The sequence below is a fragment of the Bos indicus genome, chromosome 1 (assembly GCF_029378745.1).
Source record: "Bos indicus isolate NIAB-ARS_2022 breed Sahiwal x Tharparkar chromosome 1, NIAB-ARS_B.indTharparkar_mat_pri_1.0, whole genome shotgun sequence".
Lineage (NCBI taxonomy): Eukaryota > Metazoa > Chordata > Mammalia > Artiodactyla > Bovidae > Bos > Bos indicus.
In genome coordinates this window covers 135,769,324-135,786,973 of record NC_091760.1, presented here as the reverse complement: position 1 = coordinate 135,786,973, position 17,650 = coordinate 135,769,324, and the positions used below count along the sequence as shown (strand labels likewise).

At 49.6% G+C, this 17,650-nt stretch overlaps 1 protein-coding gene across 1 annotated transcript in view; it reads right to left on the bottom strand.

The window, feature by feature from the left end:
* Positions 1–17,650, bottom strand: part of SLCO2A1 (solute carrier organic anion transporter family member 2A1) — an 89,347-nt gene that overhangs the window by 40,906 nt on the left and 30,791 nt on the right. The window contains exon 2 of the mRNA XM_070794633.1: positions 2,810–2,947. Within this exon, the coding sequence (XP_070650734.1) occupies positions 2,810–2,947 (138 nt within the window). The remainder of the gene's footprint in view (positions 1–2,809; positions 2,948–17,650) is intronic.

Below are 17,650 nucleotides of genomic sequence, written 5' to 3'. Positions count from 1 at the left end.
ACAAAAGAAGCAGCAGCAGCAATTCTAGCTGAGGAGAGGAGGGGCTCTGCAGCCCAGGCCACATCCCTCAGCCCTGACCTGGCACCAGACAGCTCTGTGGGCTTCCTGTCAGAGCATTTGTAACACATCCCTGCCCATTAATGTCTCAGAACAAAGGGACCCAGGGCAAACCACAGCGGGCATTAAGGGCTACTGTAGGTGAAGCTGATGCTTCACTGGCAGATGCTCACATCTTCCCTGCCAGCCAAGCCCCTCCTGCTGCCGGCCTGGTCCAACCAACCCTGTCTCCCCTTCCCCTCACCGCTGGGCCTCACTGGCTTGGAGACTGGCCTGCAGCGTGCAGGCTCCCACCTCTGGAAGCTGGCTGCACACTCCAGGCGATCAGATGGGTTTGCCTTCCCCTCCACCAGGCCTTTTCTTTCTCACACCCCTCATGCTTCTGATAGGCAGCTGCCTTTTGGTCTGTGGTGCCTCCAATCCCCCTGTGGCTCAGCTGGTAAAGAATCTGCCTGCAATATGGGAGACCTGGGTTCAATCCCTGGGTTGGGAAGATCCCCTGGAGAAGGGAAAGGCTACCCACTCCAGTATTCTGGCCTGGAGAATTCCATGGACTGTGTAGTCCATGATGTTGCAAAGAGTCAGACACAGCTAAGCAACTTTCACTTCACTTAGCCTTCAATCATGTGCGCAAGCAGCTACCAAATCCTGTCTTTTCTTCTTTTGCAGGATCACCAGGGCCCTCTTCTCCCCTAGCTGCTCAAGCCAGGCTTAGTGAAGGCCTCCTAGCCATCTGACTTCAGGATGCACCGTCTTCTACCTCAGGTGTCTCCCAGGCTCCTCTCCAGAGGGTTCATCTTCACTGACTATACACCCAGCCCTGACTCTGTTCAAGAAGCCAGGCCAGTTCCTTGCTGCCCATCCCAATAGCTGGGAGCCTCGAGCTTGACCATGAAGCTCCGTCTTATTTGGCTGCCCTCTGCTCTCCCAGTAAGACCCCTACTTTCCTAGTCTGTTTTTAAATGCTGGGGTCAGAATCAATAGGATTGGGACTTCCCTGATGGTCCAGTGGCTAAGACTCCATATACTCCCAGTGCAGGGGGCCTGGGTTTGATCCCTGATCAGGGAACTAGACTCCACATGCCACAGATAAAGATCCCTCATGCTGCAATGAAGATCAAAGGGTCCACATGACACAACTAAGATATGGTGCAGCCAAATAAGTAAATAATAAATTTTTCAAAAAATTTTAAAAAAAAGAATCAATGGGATTGTTGAAGACCCTTTGGCTGAGTTCCTATCCTACCTACTCCACACATTCACCCATTCACTTGCCTTCAACACACACAGATACACATCCAGACACACACAGATACACAAGTACACACAGACAGATACACAAATATACTCACAGATCACAGACACACACAGTCATACACAGACACACACAAAGACTCAGACACATGTAGAAACAGATATACACACAGAGAGATGCACATTTTCATACAAAGCACACACACAGGATTGTTAGGTTCAAGGAATTAACTTTCTTATATTTGCTTCGAACAATGCCCATAGGGATATCTAAAACCTGATTGTTGAAAAACTCATCTGAGTTTGGGAAAGAGAAATTAGACATCCAGAAAACAGTGAAAATATCACGTGGGCCTGGGAGCTCAGAGGAGGATCTGAGGCCCATGAGGCCAGCAGGCATGACTGATGGGTCCCAGGGCTGCATGTGTGCAAGGGTGTGCCCATCACAGTGGAGGAAGTCCAGGGAGGCAGAGCGCGCATGTCAAGAGAGGCAGCAGTAGAGATTCCAGCAGTGTGTCTGGGGACTAGCTTTTGAGCAGAGCAGGGCTGGTGGACAAAGGGCAGGGCGGGGGTTGTAGAAGAGGGGCTTTGGGGATCAGAGGGAGGTCTGGGGTGGTGGCCGTCAGACAGACCTGGGCTCTGATCTGGTGTGGCCACCAGGATCGGGTAGGCTTTCTGCCTAAAAGACATGACCTCTGTGAAGGCAGTCCTCCTGTGAGGACTGCAGGGGGATCTGCCCTGGGGTGGTGGGGAGGGTTCCTGAGGGGCTCTGCTGTGAGCGCCTGGGGGGGCACAGGACTGAAGGGTAAAGGGGCATTTCCAGCAGGGAGCTGGCTGGGGGATGAGCTGGCCGGAAGGTGGTGGTTAGGGGCTGCTGGTAGACCTCCCGCCTTCTTTTCAGCTCATTTCAGAAGCTGCCCATGAGAGTCCCTGCGTCGGCCTGAATTTCACTAAGTCAACAGAAGACCTAACTGCATTTGGGCTCCTGGGAGGGGGAGGCTGTGGCCTCCACCCCAGAACAGTGGGCCTCATGGAAAGGAAAGACAGGAAGTCATAGACCTGTGACCCCGTCTGGGAGTCAAGGCCATTGAGTTGGCCTCCAAGAGCTGCTCCCCACCTGCATCCTGCGGCTCATCTTCCCCTGGATGGGGATGGACGGAGGCCATGTAAACTGGTAGGTGGTCGCAGAACTCAACCAGAGGCACGGAGTTTGGAGGCAGCAGGCCTGCACACCTTGGGCAAGCCACTGACCTTGTTGAACCCCAGTGCCCTCACCTGTTGGAGGAGGTGCAGATCACCCACTCGCAGGGGAGTGGTGAGGAGGTCAGGTAACTCTGGAGGCTCTCAGCTCAGTGCTTGGTGCCAGGGGAAGTGTATCTGGCTGTCTCCATCCCCCGTGTGCCCCCTGCCCTGACCTGCTCCTCCAGAGCCCCCTGCTGGGTCCCGTGAGCACAGTGATGCTTGGGTAGGTTCCGATGGACTCGAGCATCCTGCTTACCTCATTCAAGCTGGAGATGAAGCCTGACGAAGAACTGGAGAGGCCAAACCGCTTCTCGATGGTGGTGAGGCTGCTCCTGAAGTAGGCACTATACAGGAGCTGGCAGAGCTGCAGGAGGCCATGGCACAGCACGAACACCTGGGAGGAGACTGGGCAGTGAGGCCGCTGGACAGTGAGCCCTGCTGCCCACTTCTGCTCTCCCCTCTGGGGCACAGAGGCCCAGCAGCCTGACCCATTCCCTCCCTTGTTCGTTGGGAACACGTTCTCCATCAGGTGGTCCCAGTGAAATGCTGTCATCCTCAGACCCGTTTCATCTCTGACCTTGGTCAAGGCATGGCAGTCATTCCCATCATTTCAGCCATTCTTTTCACACAGCAGGAAAACCGCAGGGTTGGAGAAGCATCCTTAAAGGTCTGACTGATCAGATTTTTCTCTGATAGCTCTGCCCTTCCTCCTGGGTCCCATGAAGGTTGAGGGTCCCCCTCCCAGCCCATTCATGTCACAAACAAGCAGGGGGGTCACATTGCTCCACACCTCTTGACTGGGCCTCCATTCCCCTTCCCCATCGACACCCATCCCCCCAGACTCCCTTCTCATACCCCAGTGAGGCTGCAGGTGGGCTCTCACCCAGGCCGATTCAGTGAACACACCAGCCCAGCTTGCTACCACCTCTTCTTATACGAGGTGTTTGTGCCGATGCTGGCTCCTCCTCTGGATGAAGATAAAGGCCTGGGAAAGGCATCCCACCCTGTCCCATAGGCCTGGTCCTGTGGGTGTGAGTAAATGTGACAAGCAAATGTGCTTTCCGTGGTTGACCGGGGCAGATACACAGTGGCAAGGGTGGAGAGGGATCGTGGCATCTGGAGTTGGCTGCACGCTCAGCGCTCCTGGGTTCTTGGCTGTTGGGCTGAGAGCAGGCTCGGAGCCCCAAACCCCCTGGAGGTGCCCCTTCTGAGGACAGCACTTGTCCTTCAGGGAAGGGTGGGGTGCCAGTCTGTCTCCTAGTCTGCCAAAGCTCTTCCCTCGCTGGAAGGGCTGGCATCTCAGGAAAGCAACAGGGATCCACCCTCATTTCTATTTCCTTGTTAAGCCAAGCCAGCCATCCACAGGGGCCCCACTCTAGGCTTCGGGGTCAGAACTGACGTCTCCTCTCCAACCTGTCAATGTAAAGCCTCTGGAAGCCCAGGGTGCAGCCCAAGCTGCCTGCTCATACATCCAAATCAAGGTGGCCAACACACCACAAAACCAGACACTTGTCCAAGCACTGCCACTCCCCTCCTGGTCTGCCGTCTTTTCAACCCATCTCAGAAGCTGCCTGTGTTGGCCTGAATTTCACTAAGTCAAGGGAAGATCTAACTGCACCTGGGCTCCCGGGAGGAGGAGGCTGTGGCCTCCACCCCAGAACAGCGGGCCTCGTGGAATTTACACTGTCCCTCAGTGATGCAAATCAAAGTTAGAGGGAAGAAGGATGGGCTGAGAGGTCAGAAGCCAGGATCAGCTAGGAGACACTGAAGCCAGGGAGAGAGGGCAGAAGCAGTGCTGGTGGCTCAGCTGGTAAAGAATCTGCCTGCAATGAGGAACTGGGTTCAGTCCCTGGGTTGGGAAGATCCCCTGGAGGAGGGCATGGAAATCCACTCCAGTATTCTTGCCTAGAGAACTCCCATGGACAGAGGAGCCTAGTGGGCTACAGTCCATGGGGTTGCAGAGTCGGACCTGACTGAGGGATGAAGCACACACAATCTCTACTTGGTTCCCTAGCAGTCTGAGGAGAGAAAGGTGAGGATGGTGGAGAAAAAAATCTGTCTCAGATCTTTTCCTGAAAGATACGTCTTTGCTTTTTCCAGTAAATACAAAAATCCCTTCAGACACGACGTGGAAGACTCCACCTAGAGCTAGAGGGCACCTTTCTCACTTCACACCCCAGCAGAGCCTACTGCACTGCCAGCTTTCACTCACTGCAGCCCTGTCGGGTTGGGGTCCCTTACAGGTGCCCCAGTGGAAGTGCTGGTGTGTATCTGAGACCCCAGGTTCCAGTGGACTCAGCAGATGACGAGGAATGAGATCTGTGGCTTCAGGGGAAGGAAAGGTGGGCAGAAGTAAAGAGACTGCCGGGTAAAGAGACTGAAGTGAGTAGAAGGTTTCAGTGGATTTCTGTCCAGAGCTGCTCAAGGTCACAGCCATCTGCCTCATGGGTGGCAGAAGGAAGCCTGTCCACTCACCACCCCTGCCTCCTCAGGGAGGCTCAGCTCTGCTTCTTTTCGTGTACTGGAATTCTCCACATTTTGTGATAAAGGCACTCTGGAAAATGATCCAGTCTCTCTTACGAATGGGGAAATAGAAGTTCAGAGAGGGAGAGAGGCGGGAAATCCTAGCGCCTCAGAGCTGGGGAGACCAAGGGCTCACGAGGGCAGGAACCTGCCATGGCTACTCCGTTGTGTGAGAGGCAGGCCCAGAACCGGGCATGCCAGGCACCTGGAGAGCCTGGCACTAAGCCCGCAGCACCTGCTACGTCCAGGATACAGGCAATTTAGTCTTGGATGCCTTACCAGATTATCTTCTTCTGATTACCCCCTGAAGGTTAACGCCCCCCAACCTGCCCCACTCAAATTGTCTGTAGTCACCGTCCCTGGACAGTGCCCTTTCTGTGCATGTGCACTGGAAACCCCCTTTGTGGTGCCCACATCTCAGACTATGCTCCAGAATGTCCCCCAGGGTTTTTACACTCAAGGGCATCACACGTTGTGCTGGACGTGTCCATATGGACATTCTCAAACCCCTCCCCCAGACTAATCACTTCCTAAATAGGGTCCAATGTCCTCCCCCCAGAAACCTCTCCAGTTTTTCCTTCACTGCCCATCATGTTTGCTCAGTGCCCTAAGCCAGAAACCGGAAATCCTCCTGGATGCACGGTCCTCACCTCTGACATTTGGTGCCACTGTGATTTCATCTGGCGCCTCTTGCATTTGACCTGCCCTCACCTCCAGATTATGTCTGGCTTCAGGCCCTCCCTCTCTTATCTCCGCCAGATTCCTTCAACAGCCTATCACAGATCTCCTGTCTGCCGCCTTCCAGTCTTCCATCTCATCACTCCAGGAAGAGCTTTATCAAACAGCAATGTGAGCCAGTTACACCCAGATTAATACCTCTCACTGGCTCCCCACTTTTCACAAGATGAAAACCAATGCCCTTTGGAGAGTCATCCATGATGCTACGGGTCCTGGACTCTGACTGCCTCTTTTCCCTAGTCTGCTGGGTGGATCATGTTTTACAAAGATGGCTACACCAATGTCTCCTGTCCCACATACACCCCTTACAATGTGACAATCACATTCATCCATCAAGAAGTGGCATCTGCATTCTCTTCCTTTCAATATGGGTCAATCTGACCTATTTGCTTCTGAAAAAGAGAAGGAAGCAGAAGTGAGGCTCTGTGACCTCTGTGGCTAAGTCTTGAAAGTTAATAGTGAATCCCCCAGCTCTTTCATGGAAACTTAGACTCCAGACATCACACTATAAGGAAGCCCCTCTTCCCTACTCATGGGGGAATCCACATGGTGATGTTCCAGCCTATAAATCCAGTTAAAGTTTCAGCCTGTAGCCAGCTTAGGATTCCAGCCTTCAATGACAGGTGAGCTATGCCCACCAAGCCTTCCACAGAGGGCAGATCCATGAGAAAACTAAATGTTGCCTTTGTTTTAAGCACTAAGTTTAGGGCTGCTTTGTTATGTACACTAGAGCTAGAACCTCTTGTCCTTCAAACTTCATCAAGGTCACACACTACCCCACAGCACACACGCACTGTCTGCATCTCTGCTCAGTCTTTACAAAATCATCTTTCCCATCTCTGTCTGGATAACCCTTCAATGCTTCCCTTGCCCAGCACAGGGCTCAGCTATGTGTCCAGTTCAAAGTAGCTTCCGAAAGTCCTGGCACCTGATGCTGACTTCTGCGCAGAGGCTTCCGGATGACTTGGCATGTGACTGGCATTCAGGGTGGCATCCAGAAGAGGGCTGAGGGCTGTCAGAGCAGCCTGGGAGAGACACTGAGGGCTGGGCCAATGTCCAGGGCAGTGGGGAGGCAGGGAGTGGCAGCTTAGAGGCTCCTGCAGAGGTTAAATTGACAAGGCTCTTGTTCTTGATTTGAGGTGGAAGAAAAGGGGCAGAGTTTCCAGCCTGAGGGCCAGGAAGGGGTCAAGGCTGTGCGTGAGACGGGGGCCCAGGAGGAAGTGCAGATGGAGAGAGAGGACAGGAGTTCAAGTTTGGAACACCCAAGTTACTGCAGATAAAGTTCAAAAACACCAGTCTCCCTCTAAGCAAATCAGTAATGAATTAACAGGACTGATTGATCTCTACTCGAGCAGCTGATTGGTGGCTCAGACAGTAAAGAATCTGCCTGCAATGCGGAAGAACTGGGTTCAGTTCCTGGGTTAGGAAGGTCCCCTGGAAGAGGGCATGGAAATCCACTCCAGTATTCTTGCCTGGCGAACCCCCATGGACAGAGGAGCCTGGTGGGCTACAGACCATGGGGTTGCAGAGTCGGACCTGACTGAGGGATGAAGCACACACAATCTCTACTTGGTTCCCTAGCAGTCTGAGGAGAGAAAGGTGAGGATGGTGGGGAAAAAAATCTGTCTCAGATCTTTTCCTGAAAGATACGTCTTTGCTTTTTCCAGTAAATACAAAAATCCCTTCAGACACGACGTGGAAGACTCCACCTAGAGCTAGAGGGCGCCTTTCTCACTTCACACCCCAGCAGAGCCTACTGCACTGCCAGCTTTCACTCACTGCAGCCCTGTCGGGTTGGGGTCCCTTACAGGCGCCCCAGTGGAAGTGCTGGTGTGTATCTGAGACCCCAGGTTCCAGTGGACTCAGCAGATGAAGAGGAATGAGATCTGTGGCTTCAGGGGAAGGAAAGGTGGGGAGAAGATGCGGGTAAAGAGATAGAAGTGGAGAGAAGATTCCAGTAGATTTCTGTCCAGAGCTGCTCAAGGTCACAGCCATCTGGTTTCACTACTGAGCTTACATGGACAGAACTGAGGCTACTGGAAGTTATCAAGTGCCTGCTCCATGGCCTGGAGAAGGCAATGGCACCCCACTCCAGTACTCTTGCCTGGAAAATCCCATGGACAGAGGAGCCTGGTAGGCTGCAGTCCATGGGGTCTCGAAGAGTCGGACATGACTGAGCGACTTCACTTTCACTTTTCACTTTCCTGCATTGGAGAAGGAAATGGCAACCCACTCCAGTGTTCTTGGTTGGAGAATCCCAGGGATGGAGGAGCCTGGTGGGCTGCCATCTATGAGGCCGCACAGAGTCGGACACAACTGAAGCAACTTAGCAGCAGCAGTAGCAGCTCCATGGCCAGTGTAATATGGAGCAGCAAACACTTGACACCATACAGGGCAGATAGAAATCCATCCCTTGTGAGACTATGGGGCTTATGAGCATAAGGAGACGGACTGGTGGGAGAAGGAAAGCTTTGCTCAAGGGGTTGCAACCCATCCTCCACTACCATTTAGACAACATGGTGTCGTGGGATTTGATAGTTGGGGTTTGGGACTCAAACAAGCTGAAGCTCACATCCTGACTCTGTAATGAATGGTGTGACCTCTGACTATGTATTTGACCCTCTGACAGCAGTTTTCCCACTGGCAAACAGGAGCTTTGACAATACCTGTTCCTGCTGTCTTGGGAGGTTTGCATAAAAGGGTCTGTGTTTAAAGCCCTAGAGACCTGCTTGACCCACAGCGTGTGCTCCACATTCTGGAGAGATAGCTAATAAGCCCAGGCTTCCACCTCTCACTCCTCCTGCCCAAATAATTGAACCTCTCTGTTGCTTTCCCATCTCCTGTGGCATGAAAACTCTAGGACAGAGTTTCCCACAATGTGTTAGGCAGGTCACCACTTGTTTGAGATGCCCCAAGTTGAAAGGATTCCCAGGACAAAAAAGTTTGGAAAATTTTGCATGCTACCATCCTTCCTTGTGGATATTTACAGTTCGTATCAGAATATTAAAGTCTCTAAGAAAACCTTCAGTAAAGACTTGCTTTTAGCTTTGTTTTACCCAACTTTCTCCATGGCTTCTTTAGCCATGTGACCCCCTGTATATATATGAAATGTCTACAGACTCTAGCATTCTGCAGAATATAGTTTATGGAAGGATTCCACATCCCTTTTAAAAGTAGCTAATGGTAGAATCTGGGTCTTGAGATTTCTTCACAAAAGGAAAAGAAAATAAATATCTATTACATGGCTGTATTATCTTTTTAAAATAGCCCACCAGCATTTTCTGTCTCCTCAGTCCACTTTTTTTTTCCTTTTTATAGCGTTATTACTTCCTAGGAGAGTGAAAAAGCTGGTTTAAAACTCAACATTCAAAAACTAAGATCATGCCATCCGGCCCCATCACTTCATGGCAAATAGATGGGGAAACAATGGAAACAGTGACAGGCTTTATTTTCTTGGGCTCCAAAATCACTGCAGATGGTGACTGCAGCCATGAAATTGAAAGACACTTGCTCCTTGGAAGAAAAGCTATGATAAACCTTGAAAGCATATTAAAAAGCAGAGACATTACTTTGCCAACAAAAATCCGTCTAGTCAAAGCTATGGTTTTTCCAGTAGTCATGTATAAATGTGAGAGTTGGACCATAAAGAAGGCTGAGTGCTGAAGAATTGATGCTTTTGAACTGTGGTGTTGGAGAAGATTCTTGAGAGTCCCTTGGATGGCAAGGAGATCAAACCAGTCAATCCTAAAGGAAATCAACCCTGATGTTCATTGGAAGGACTGATGCTGAAGCTGAAGTTCCAATACTTCTGGCCACCTGATGCGAAGAACTGGCTCATTAGAAAAGACCCTGATGCTGGAAAATATTGAAAGCAGGAGAAAAAGGGAACAATAGAGGATGAAATGGTTGGATGGCATCACTGACTCAATGGACATGAGTTTGAGCAAGCTCTGGGAGTTGACGATGGACAGGTAAGCCTGGTGTGCTGCAGTCCATGAGGTCGCAAAGTGTCAGATACGTCTGAGCAACTGAAGTGAACGGAATTGCTTCCTAAAATTACATCACACATTTATCACTTATGGTCATCACCCCACCAAAATCCAGAAGAATTCACAGAGGAAAAATGATGTGTGCTTTTTAAGATGCCATGTCTTCTTGTCTGGAACAATGCCTAGTCCTTAATTGGGGCTCATTCATTGTCAAGTGAATGAATAGGTCTTTAAATAGTCTAACTGATGAACTCTCTTCCAGAATATATGTCCATCAGAGGAGCCATTTGGGAAGCTGCAGGTTTGTTCCAACGGTCTGTCCTCAATCATTATAAAATTCCCCTTCAGCATTGCTTTTAATCAGTCTAAAGGAACTCATCAATCATTTAAAATCTGTGCACTTTATTATGTAAAGTGAAATGAAGTGTTAGTCACTCAGTCGTGTGTGATTCTTTGTGACCTCATGGATTGTAGCCCACTGGGTTCCTCTGTCTATGGAATCCTCTAGGCAGTAATACTGGAGTGGGTTGCCATTCCCTTCTCCAGGGGATCTTCTCAATCCAGGGATCAAACCCAGGTCCCTTGCATTGCAGGCAGATTCTTTACCATCTGAGCCACCAAGGAAGCCCTATAATATGTAAACTATACCTCAATAAAGTTGATTTAAGGAAAATTTAATTTCAAAATGATTTGCAACCAGCAAGGTATTCAAAATAATCTTCTGAGGCTTTGAAGGGAATTCCACAAACAGTTTTTTTTTTTTTAAACTATGAGCGTTGGCAGTGTCATTGGAATAAATCTGTTAAAGAGTTCACTTTGAAACCATCAAAATCCAAGTAGATATTTAAATGTGTGTGTGTTAAAACTATACAAGTCTTCAGGCACATCTTGTAGAAGGAAGTACGAAGGGAAAGTTAATGCAAGGGAACAACATTCTTGCAGGGTGTGGTGGACAGGAAGCTCTAAAACATCTAACTGTTCACGTTCACAGCTCTATTCTTTTTCCAATCTTAACAAACATGGAGAGGAAATTCAGACAGGAAGGAAGCAGAGAGATTGGAGTGGTCATGAAGATCTTTCTAACAGAGATGACTCTTTTTACCACCTTTGCCAAAGAGCTAAGAATGGCTGAAAGATGCTGAGACACCAAGTGAAGGTTCAGAGTGGAACCCCAGGCCCCAGCCAAACTGCAGAGCTCTGTGTAAGTAAATAATCAGACTGTGAGGGTAAACTGTTAGGACAGACAGTGACACCCTTAGAGCTCGGGATGAAAAGAAAAGGTCAAAGTGCAGCCCAGCCATTGTTTCTTCTGCTATGCAGGTTCATGACATTCTTTTCTGAACTAAACAGAGAACTATGATCTGAAGCACCTACTTGGAATTATAGGGACACTAGAAGAATTTCTGAAATGTGGTCCTCACAGGATTACTACCCATCTAATCACTGACTCTGCTGTCAACCAAGTCTGATTTTGTCCACATGCATCCCGATGAAGGCAAAACTCTAGAAAATTCAGCCGATGCCTTAGGCTCACCAGGATGTGATGTCTCTGAGATAGTTTAACACACTTATGGGAACCAGGAGTGGGAAGAAAGCCATTCAGGAGCAGGAGATGGGACTGGACTGGGACACTGGCTGTGACCTCCCAGTTTAGATCAAGGATGTTCCCATCCTTAAACAGCAGATGTCAGTAGTCTAAATGGAGCTATTTGGAAGGAAGGAAGGAAGGAGGAAGACTGAGAAGAAAGAGTAAAGAAGAGCTCAGGGAAACCTTACTCTGGCCCAGCCCAGCAGTGCAGGCAGAGCTCAGAGGATGGCTGATCACAGTTCTCCTGTCAGAGAGGAGTCTTAGAGGTACCACTTGCTTTAGTCCCTCCAACCTGTGTGGGACAAGATCTGGCCCCAGAATCCTTGTTGATCCTCCTCACCAGGTTGAAGTGGACTGGAGCAGGGAGGCAGGAACAGCTGGAGGCTCGCACATCCCTTGGGCAGCACCAGAGCTGCCCAGCCACAGTGACAACCCAGCTGGGTTTGAGCCACATTGCCATTCAGAAGCCCCTTTTCATGGTCAGCTGGGATCCCTCCTACTTAATCACAAATCCACTTACATTTATTTTCACTTTTTTCTTTTATTTTGAATTCAATGTATCACATGCACATTTTTTTTTTTTAAATTGTCATGTGGAAGGACTAAGAATGACAAGGCCAGCGCTATGCTCAACTGTAGGCTACCTCAAGTACTACAGTCCAGGGACATACTCTTTTTAGTGTTTCTGTCGATTACATCCACATATCTCAAAATAATATTCTTGTTTTGCAATTTCTTGATTTATCACTTTTGACTGTGTGCCACGATAGAAGAGGATTTAGCTCACTTATTCAGGTCCCCTCTCTCTCCCTCTTCCCCCCAACTTTTAATAGTTCTATCAGTATTTATATCCTTATTGGATATAAATACTTCACTTTGTGGCAAGCAAGCCTGGAGCCAGCAGTGGGGCTTACCCTCTGGGTGCCCACCCACACCAGCTGACGATTCCTCAAGGCATGGAGAGAAGCCTAAGGTAAAGGGCTGTGCTGTATTAACCCCTCAGGTCCAGCTCCACTTGTCTGTCATCTCTTCCTTCTTCCATCCCTGCCCACTCTGAACCTGCAGCTCTCCATGACTGTGCCAAGTTCCAAGTCCAGGGGCTCCCCCACTGTCAGCCCCACACATGCACTTCAGAGTCCACTCTCCTCCACTTTGTCTCATCTATCGATACTTTCCAACCACTCTCCATCTTACTGAAATTTTTGGGGTGTTTCATCCACTCATAATTCCTGTACTTTTCTTTTTTCTGTTATTAGTTCTCATAATTTTTTAATTCATTGCTCTTATCCTAACGAGGGTATTAGAGATGAAGGGAGACAAACACATGCTGAGCCTGCCATCCTGAATTATGAACCAAACCCACCTCCTGATGCTAAGTCCAGTAAACAAATTAATAATTCTGTCCTCACTTTTTCAAAGGGAAAAAAAAGGCATATGTACTTGTCAGGGGCCTAAGTAGTCAAGCCAAGAAGTGTGCCCAGGCTCTTCTCCAAAACCTTCCCTCCCTCACCCCCTAGGATACTCGTGCATCCTGACACCTCATTCATTTGACTAGGATTTTCCAAAGTGGTCAGTCTATCTCCAACAGAAGTCACATGGCTGGAAAGTGGTGCTGGCTTAGGGTGTCTCTCCATCTCCACCTAAATATTTCTATTTTTTTTAGTGTCTTTACTCTCATAGCCCATTCTCAGTCCTGGTTGGAAGTTCACCCAATGGATAAGATCTGGGAGGTGAGACTCCAGGCTCAAGAGGTCCTAATGCAATAGGGACAAAGAAGGAAACTCAGAAAAGGTGACTTCCGGCTGTTTCCAATGACCTCAAAGAGGCAGCATCTGAAAGGAAAGGAGGTCTGTGGGTTGGCTCCTCTGAGCTGGAGGGGAGAGGGGAATCTTGCCCCTGTCCTGCCAAGAAGGGAAGCAAAGCAAAGATGGGTCATGGAGTGAAGGCCTCCTTCAGCCCCATCCGCCTGCTTACCCTCCTGTACCTTCAGCAGGGTGTGACTTTGGATCCAAACCATGGTTCAGTGGCCCCAAAGGGGAATATGTCTTTTAAGAAGTGATTCAGGAAATCAGGTACATTCCCACGTGGGAAGAATGCCTGAACAAGATAAAGCTCAGAGATTCAAAATAGCCAGCCCAGGGTCCAAGCGGGAGGTAGTCACGGAAGGTACCTGTAGTAGTATCTTTCGTATTATCATAAACTAGACAAAGCCTTTGATAAGACATGGTCCTGGGTGCTCTGGGAAGTTTGAAAATCAGAACAATCTAAAAAGAACAACACAGATTCCCCTCACGGCTTCCTTGTTCCGTAAAAAGGGCAGTGGCCAGTCTGGAGAGCTGAGACTCTGATTCTGCCCATCGGGGAGGCCCCTAGGCGTCTCTGCCCAGCACCCTCTCACTAGCTTTTGCTCTCCACACCATGACCTTACTGTCTGGCAGGTTCTCCTCATGCGACCGCAAACGGCCATCGGAGGTCTGTGGGAGCTGCTCTCCGGAGGACTGGAGCTTCAGTGGAGGCCGGGAGTCCACCAGATGCCACAGCAAGCCCAGAGGACCACAGCACTTCAGTGGTCTCTCCCATGGGTCACACTGCTTGGTGGGGGTGTGGGGTGGGCCAAGGACCTCTCCAATCCAGATCGCCAAGGAATTGGGTTAGATCAGGATCTTCCAGCCATTTTTTAGTTTAGTCCACTCGCTTAGAAAAAAAAAATCTCGCCTAAAGGCCTCTAGGTAAGAGAAAATTGAACAGGACACTGCAAGCCCCAAGCCACATAATTCTCTAGTTTTTGTTGTTATTGTGACTAGCAGAGGCCTTTGATAGGACTGAATCCTGAGGGCCCTTGGATGTACAAAAATCAGCACTATCTATAAAGAAACATGTGGATTTCCGTGGCAGCGGAAGGGACACTGCAGTGATACCAGAAATCTTCAAACACTTTTGGCTGCAGTTGATTTCCTTTGGCTTTTCCCTGGTGGTGACTGTCTGAAGCTCAGCCCCAGCCACGAGGAAGTCAGATGTCTAGACTCTCCTGGTGGCATTTGTGAAGGAGGATGAAAGAGCGAAGGGCGAGAGATGGCCCAAGGTGACCAGGACATGTGGCGTGGGCTTCAGAAATCGTAGATTTAAAAAAATTCTGGAAGAGATGAAACATGAGCACACAGACTAAATGAATTTAGTCTGTGATTTAGTCTTTAGATTAACTAGAACCATGGTGCTCAAGGGTTCCCAGAAAAATAAAAACTTTGAAACAAAATTATCATTGACATTTATGTAAGTATGTGTCCAAATTCTTCTCTAGAAATTTCCAAAGTCACTTTTATTTTTTAAGTCAGAAAAGCTTTCCTTCTTGGAAAACAAGTACCATTTGTCTTTTTTTGGAAGTTGGCACAAGAGTAATTTGTTAGGTGAAATAAGGCGCCATTCGGGAAACTTTGAATCCATTTGTGGCAGGAAAACACCACTCATACTGTATTAATATAGAAACTTCACCTATTTTATATTCTTCCTATTCTTTGTAAAACAAGATGGGATGTTAATATTTTCCCTCACCTCCCTGAAGGGTTTGCAGATTAAGCCCTTCCCTTCCTGCTCTCAAGGAAGGGGAAGTGAGTTTTTCAGAGAGAAAGTAGGGTGTGGAAGCATGTATTGGAAGAGCCCAGGATCCTGGGAAGCTGGCCAGGAAGGAGGGACCCCTCTGCCCAAGAAGGCTGGTTCACGGCCACAGGGAAGCATGAAGGGCAGTTCTCCTCACATCACCTTGTTTGTGTAATGATTAGTTTGTCTGCTTGTTTTTGATCTGTATCTTCTGCATCTGGCTGAGTATCTGGCACATGCTGCTGCTGCTGCTGCTGCTGCTAATTTGCTTCAGTTGTGTCCGACTCTGTGTGACCCCATAGACGGCAGCCCACCACGCTCCCCCGTCCCTGGGATTCTCCAGGCAAGAACACTGGAGTGGGTTGCCATTTCCTTCTCCAATGCAGGAAAGTGAAAAGTGAAAGCGAAGTCGCTCAGTTGTGTCCGACTCTTCGTGACCCCATGGACTGCAGCCTACCAGGCTCCTCCGTCCATGGGATTTTCCAGGCAAGAGTACTGGAGTGGGGTGCCATTGCCTTCTCCATCTGGCATATAATAGATGTCTAATAAATACCTGCTGCATACAGTGAATCCTCATACCCCTGAGAGGCAAATACGATTCTGCTGGTTTAAGGACGAGGGAGCTGAGGTTCAGTTAAGCTTACAAAATGCTCTTATCATACAGTTGGTAAATGGTAGCACCCAAGGTACGCCAAGTGACACCATCATTCTGCTCCACCCAGCACCCTGATCGCATGAGAGTTTGGGCAAAAAAGGCACCACTGAAGCTGTCTTCATCAAGATAGCTGGTTACCTAACTGCCAAACCCAGTGCCAAATCCGATGACAGGTTTACCTGAGTCCTGCAGCACCTGCCAGTCTTGTTTCCCTCAGCATCTCTGATGCCATTGCTTCCCGAGCTCATGCAGTCTCTGTAAGTGTTCCTCCGTAGAAATTCCTGTGGGAGCTCTTTCTGTTCCATCCTTAGCCCCGTTGTCTGTCTCTCTGCACACACACACACCCCATGGGCATCCTGCTCATCCACCAAACAGCTCACCCTCGTGGCATGCCAAAGCCTCCAGTCCATGCTAGACTGCAGACCTCCCACCTCAACCCCCTACTTCCCACACAGTTTGACTTTACTCCCAACAACCAGTATCTGAAATTCAAACGACCACGTTACCCTACACTGCCTCCTGCGGATTCACCTTCAAACCAAGGCTCCAGGCCATGCTGTGTCTCCGCCTCCACTGCCGCCCTCCATCCAGAGGCTGGCAGGCCCACCTGGCCACTACTGGTCAGGTGGGTCTATGCTTTCCTGAAGCCCACTCCTTCCTCCTTCCAATCGATTCTCTAGCCAGCAGCCAGAGTGATCTTTGAAGAATGGATAACATTCACCACAAAAAGGCACAAGTCAGCTTGATACAGTGCCAGAGGGACAGCACGCAGACCAAGAAACAGAACATTTCTAGCTTCCCAGACAGCCTCCGGCGCCCTCTCAGTCAGCTTCCCCTCCAGGGTAGTGATCGCCTGTCCTCTAGCAGCTCACGTAGTTTGCCGGGTTTGTACTTTACAGAAGTACAATCGCATGGAGTGTCAGCGTGATCTTCTGAAGATGGAGATCAGAGCCTCTCATGACCCATGAAAAATCCCTCCAGTGGAATTCCACCAGCTCAGATCAAGATCAAGCAGAGCACCCCAGCCTGCAGGGCCTCCCTGTTCCAGCTCACGTCCACCTCTGGCCTCGCTGAGCTTCCCGCCACCACGGCCTCTCCTTGCGTACTACCCTAGCTACGGTCTGGGGTAACAGGCAGTAAAATTTGTAGCTGGCTGGAAAACTCATCACCTGTGTGAGATGACGTGTTACCTTAGAGCTTCTGGGGGTGGGGCCCATTCTGTCTACCAGGGTCTGGGGCAGGGGGCTCTTCATTCCCACCGCCTCCCTTGTTTAGCCTCTACTCACATATCTATATGATGGTGAAGAATGTCTCTCCTGTCACACATTCTCCATTCTTCCTTCATGGCCCTGAGCCCAGACTGCAATTACAACGACCTTGCGTGTTTGGGGCCCTATGGCAATCCTGGCATCCAGCACAGAGCCGTCGCCAGCCAGTGGGCGGAGGAGGGAAATGACCGCAAAGCACGGCTGGCTACTACTTTATGAGAAGGAGGTGATCTGCTTGGCAAATATCTGACGATAAACAAATCAACGGGAAAGAATGAACTTCAGGGAATGTAACCACCGGTTACATCAGCACCTGTAAGCCATGAGTAGGAAGATGTAAAATTATTAAAGCAGATTGTGAATTCCTTGAAGATATAGGGTTTTTTTTTTTCCTTTTCTCCTTCTATTGTGCCCATTTATCTCCCAAGGAGATAAATCAATTACTTAGCAAATTCTTGTTAATTCTTTCACTGTCAGCAGGGTGACACCCAGGGCCAGCTGCACATCAGAGCTCCCAAACATCTCCATTTGGAAAAATGAAACCCTGGACTCATGGTCACCTCTTGCCAGGCTTTTTAACAGAAAGACTGGAGTCACACTGAGCAGTGAAGGGGGGCAGGTCTGGGTGTCCCCCCGAGGCTGCCGCACGAGGAGTTTGAGGTTCTATAGGGAATGGTAGGTGCCCCAGCAGGCTGAGGAAGGAATCCTCGCTCAGGGAAGCCCTGCCTGGAAGCCTGTGCTC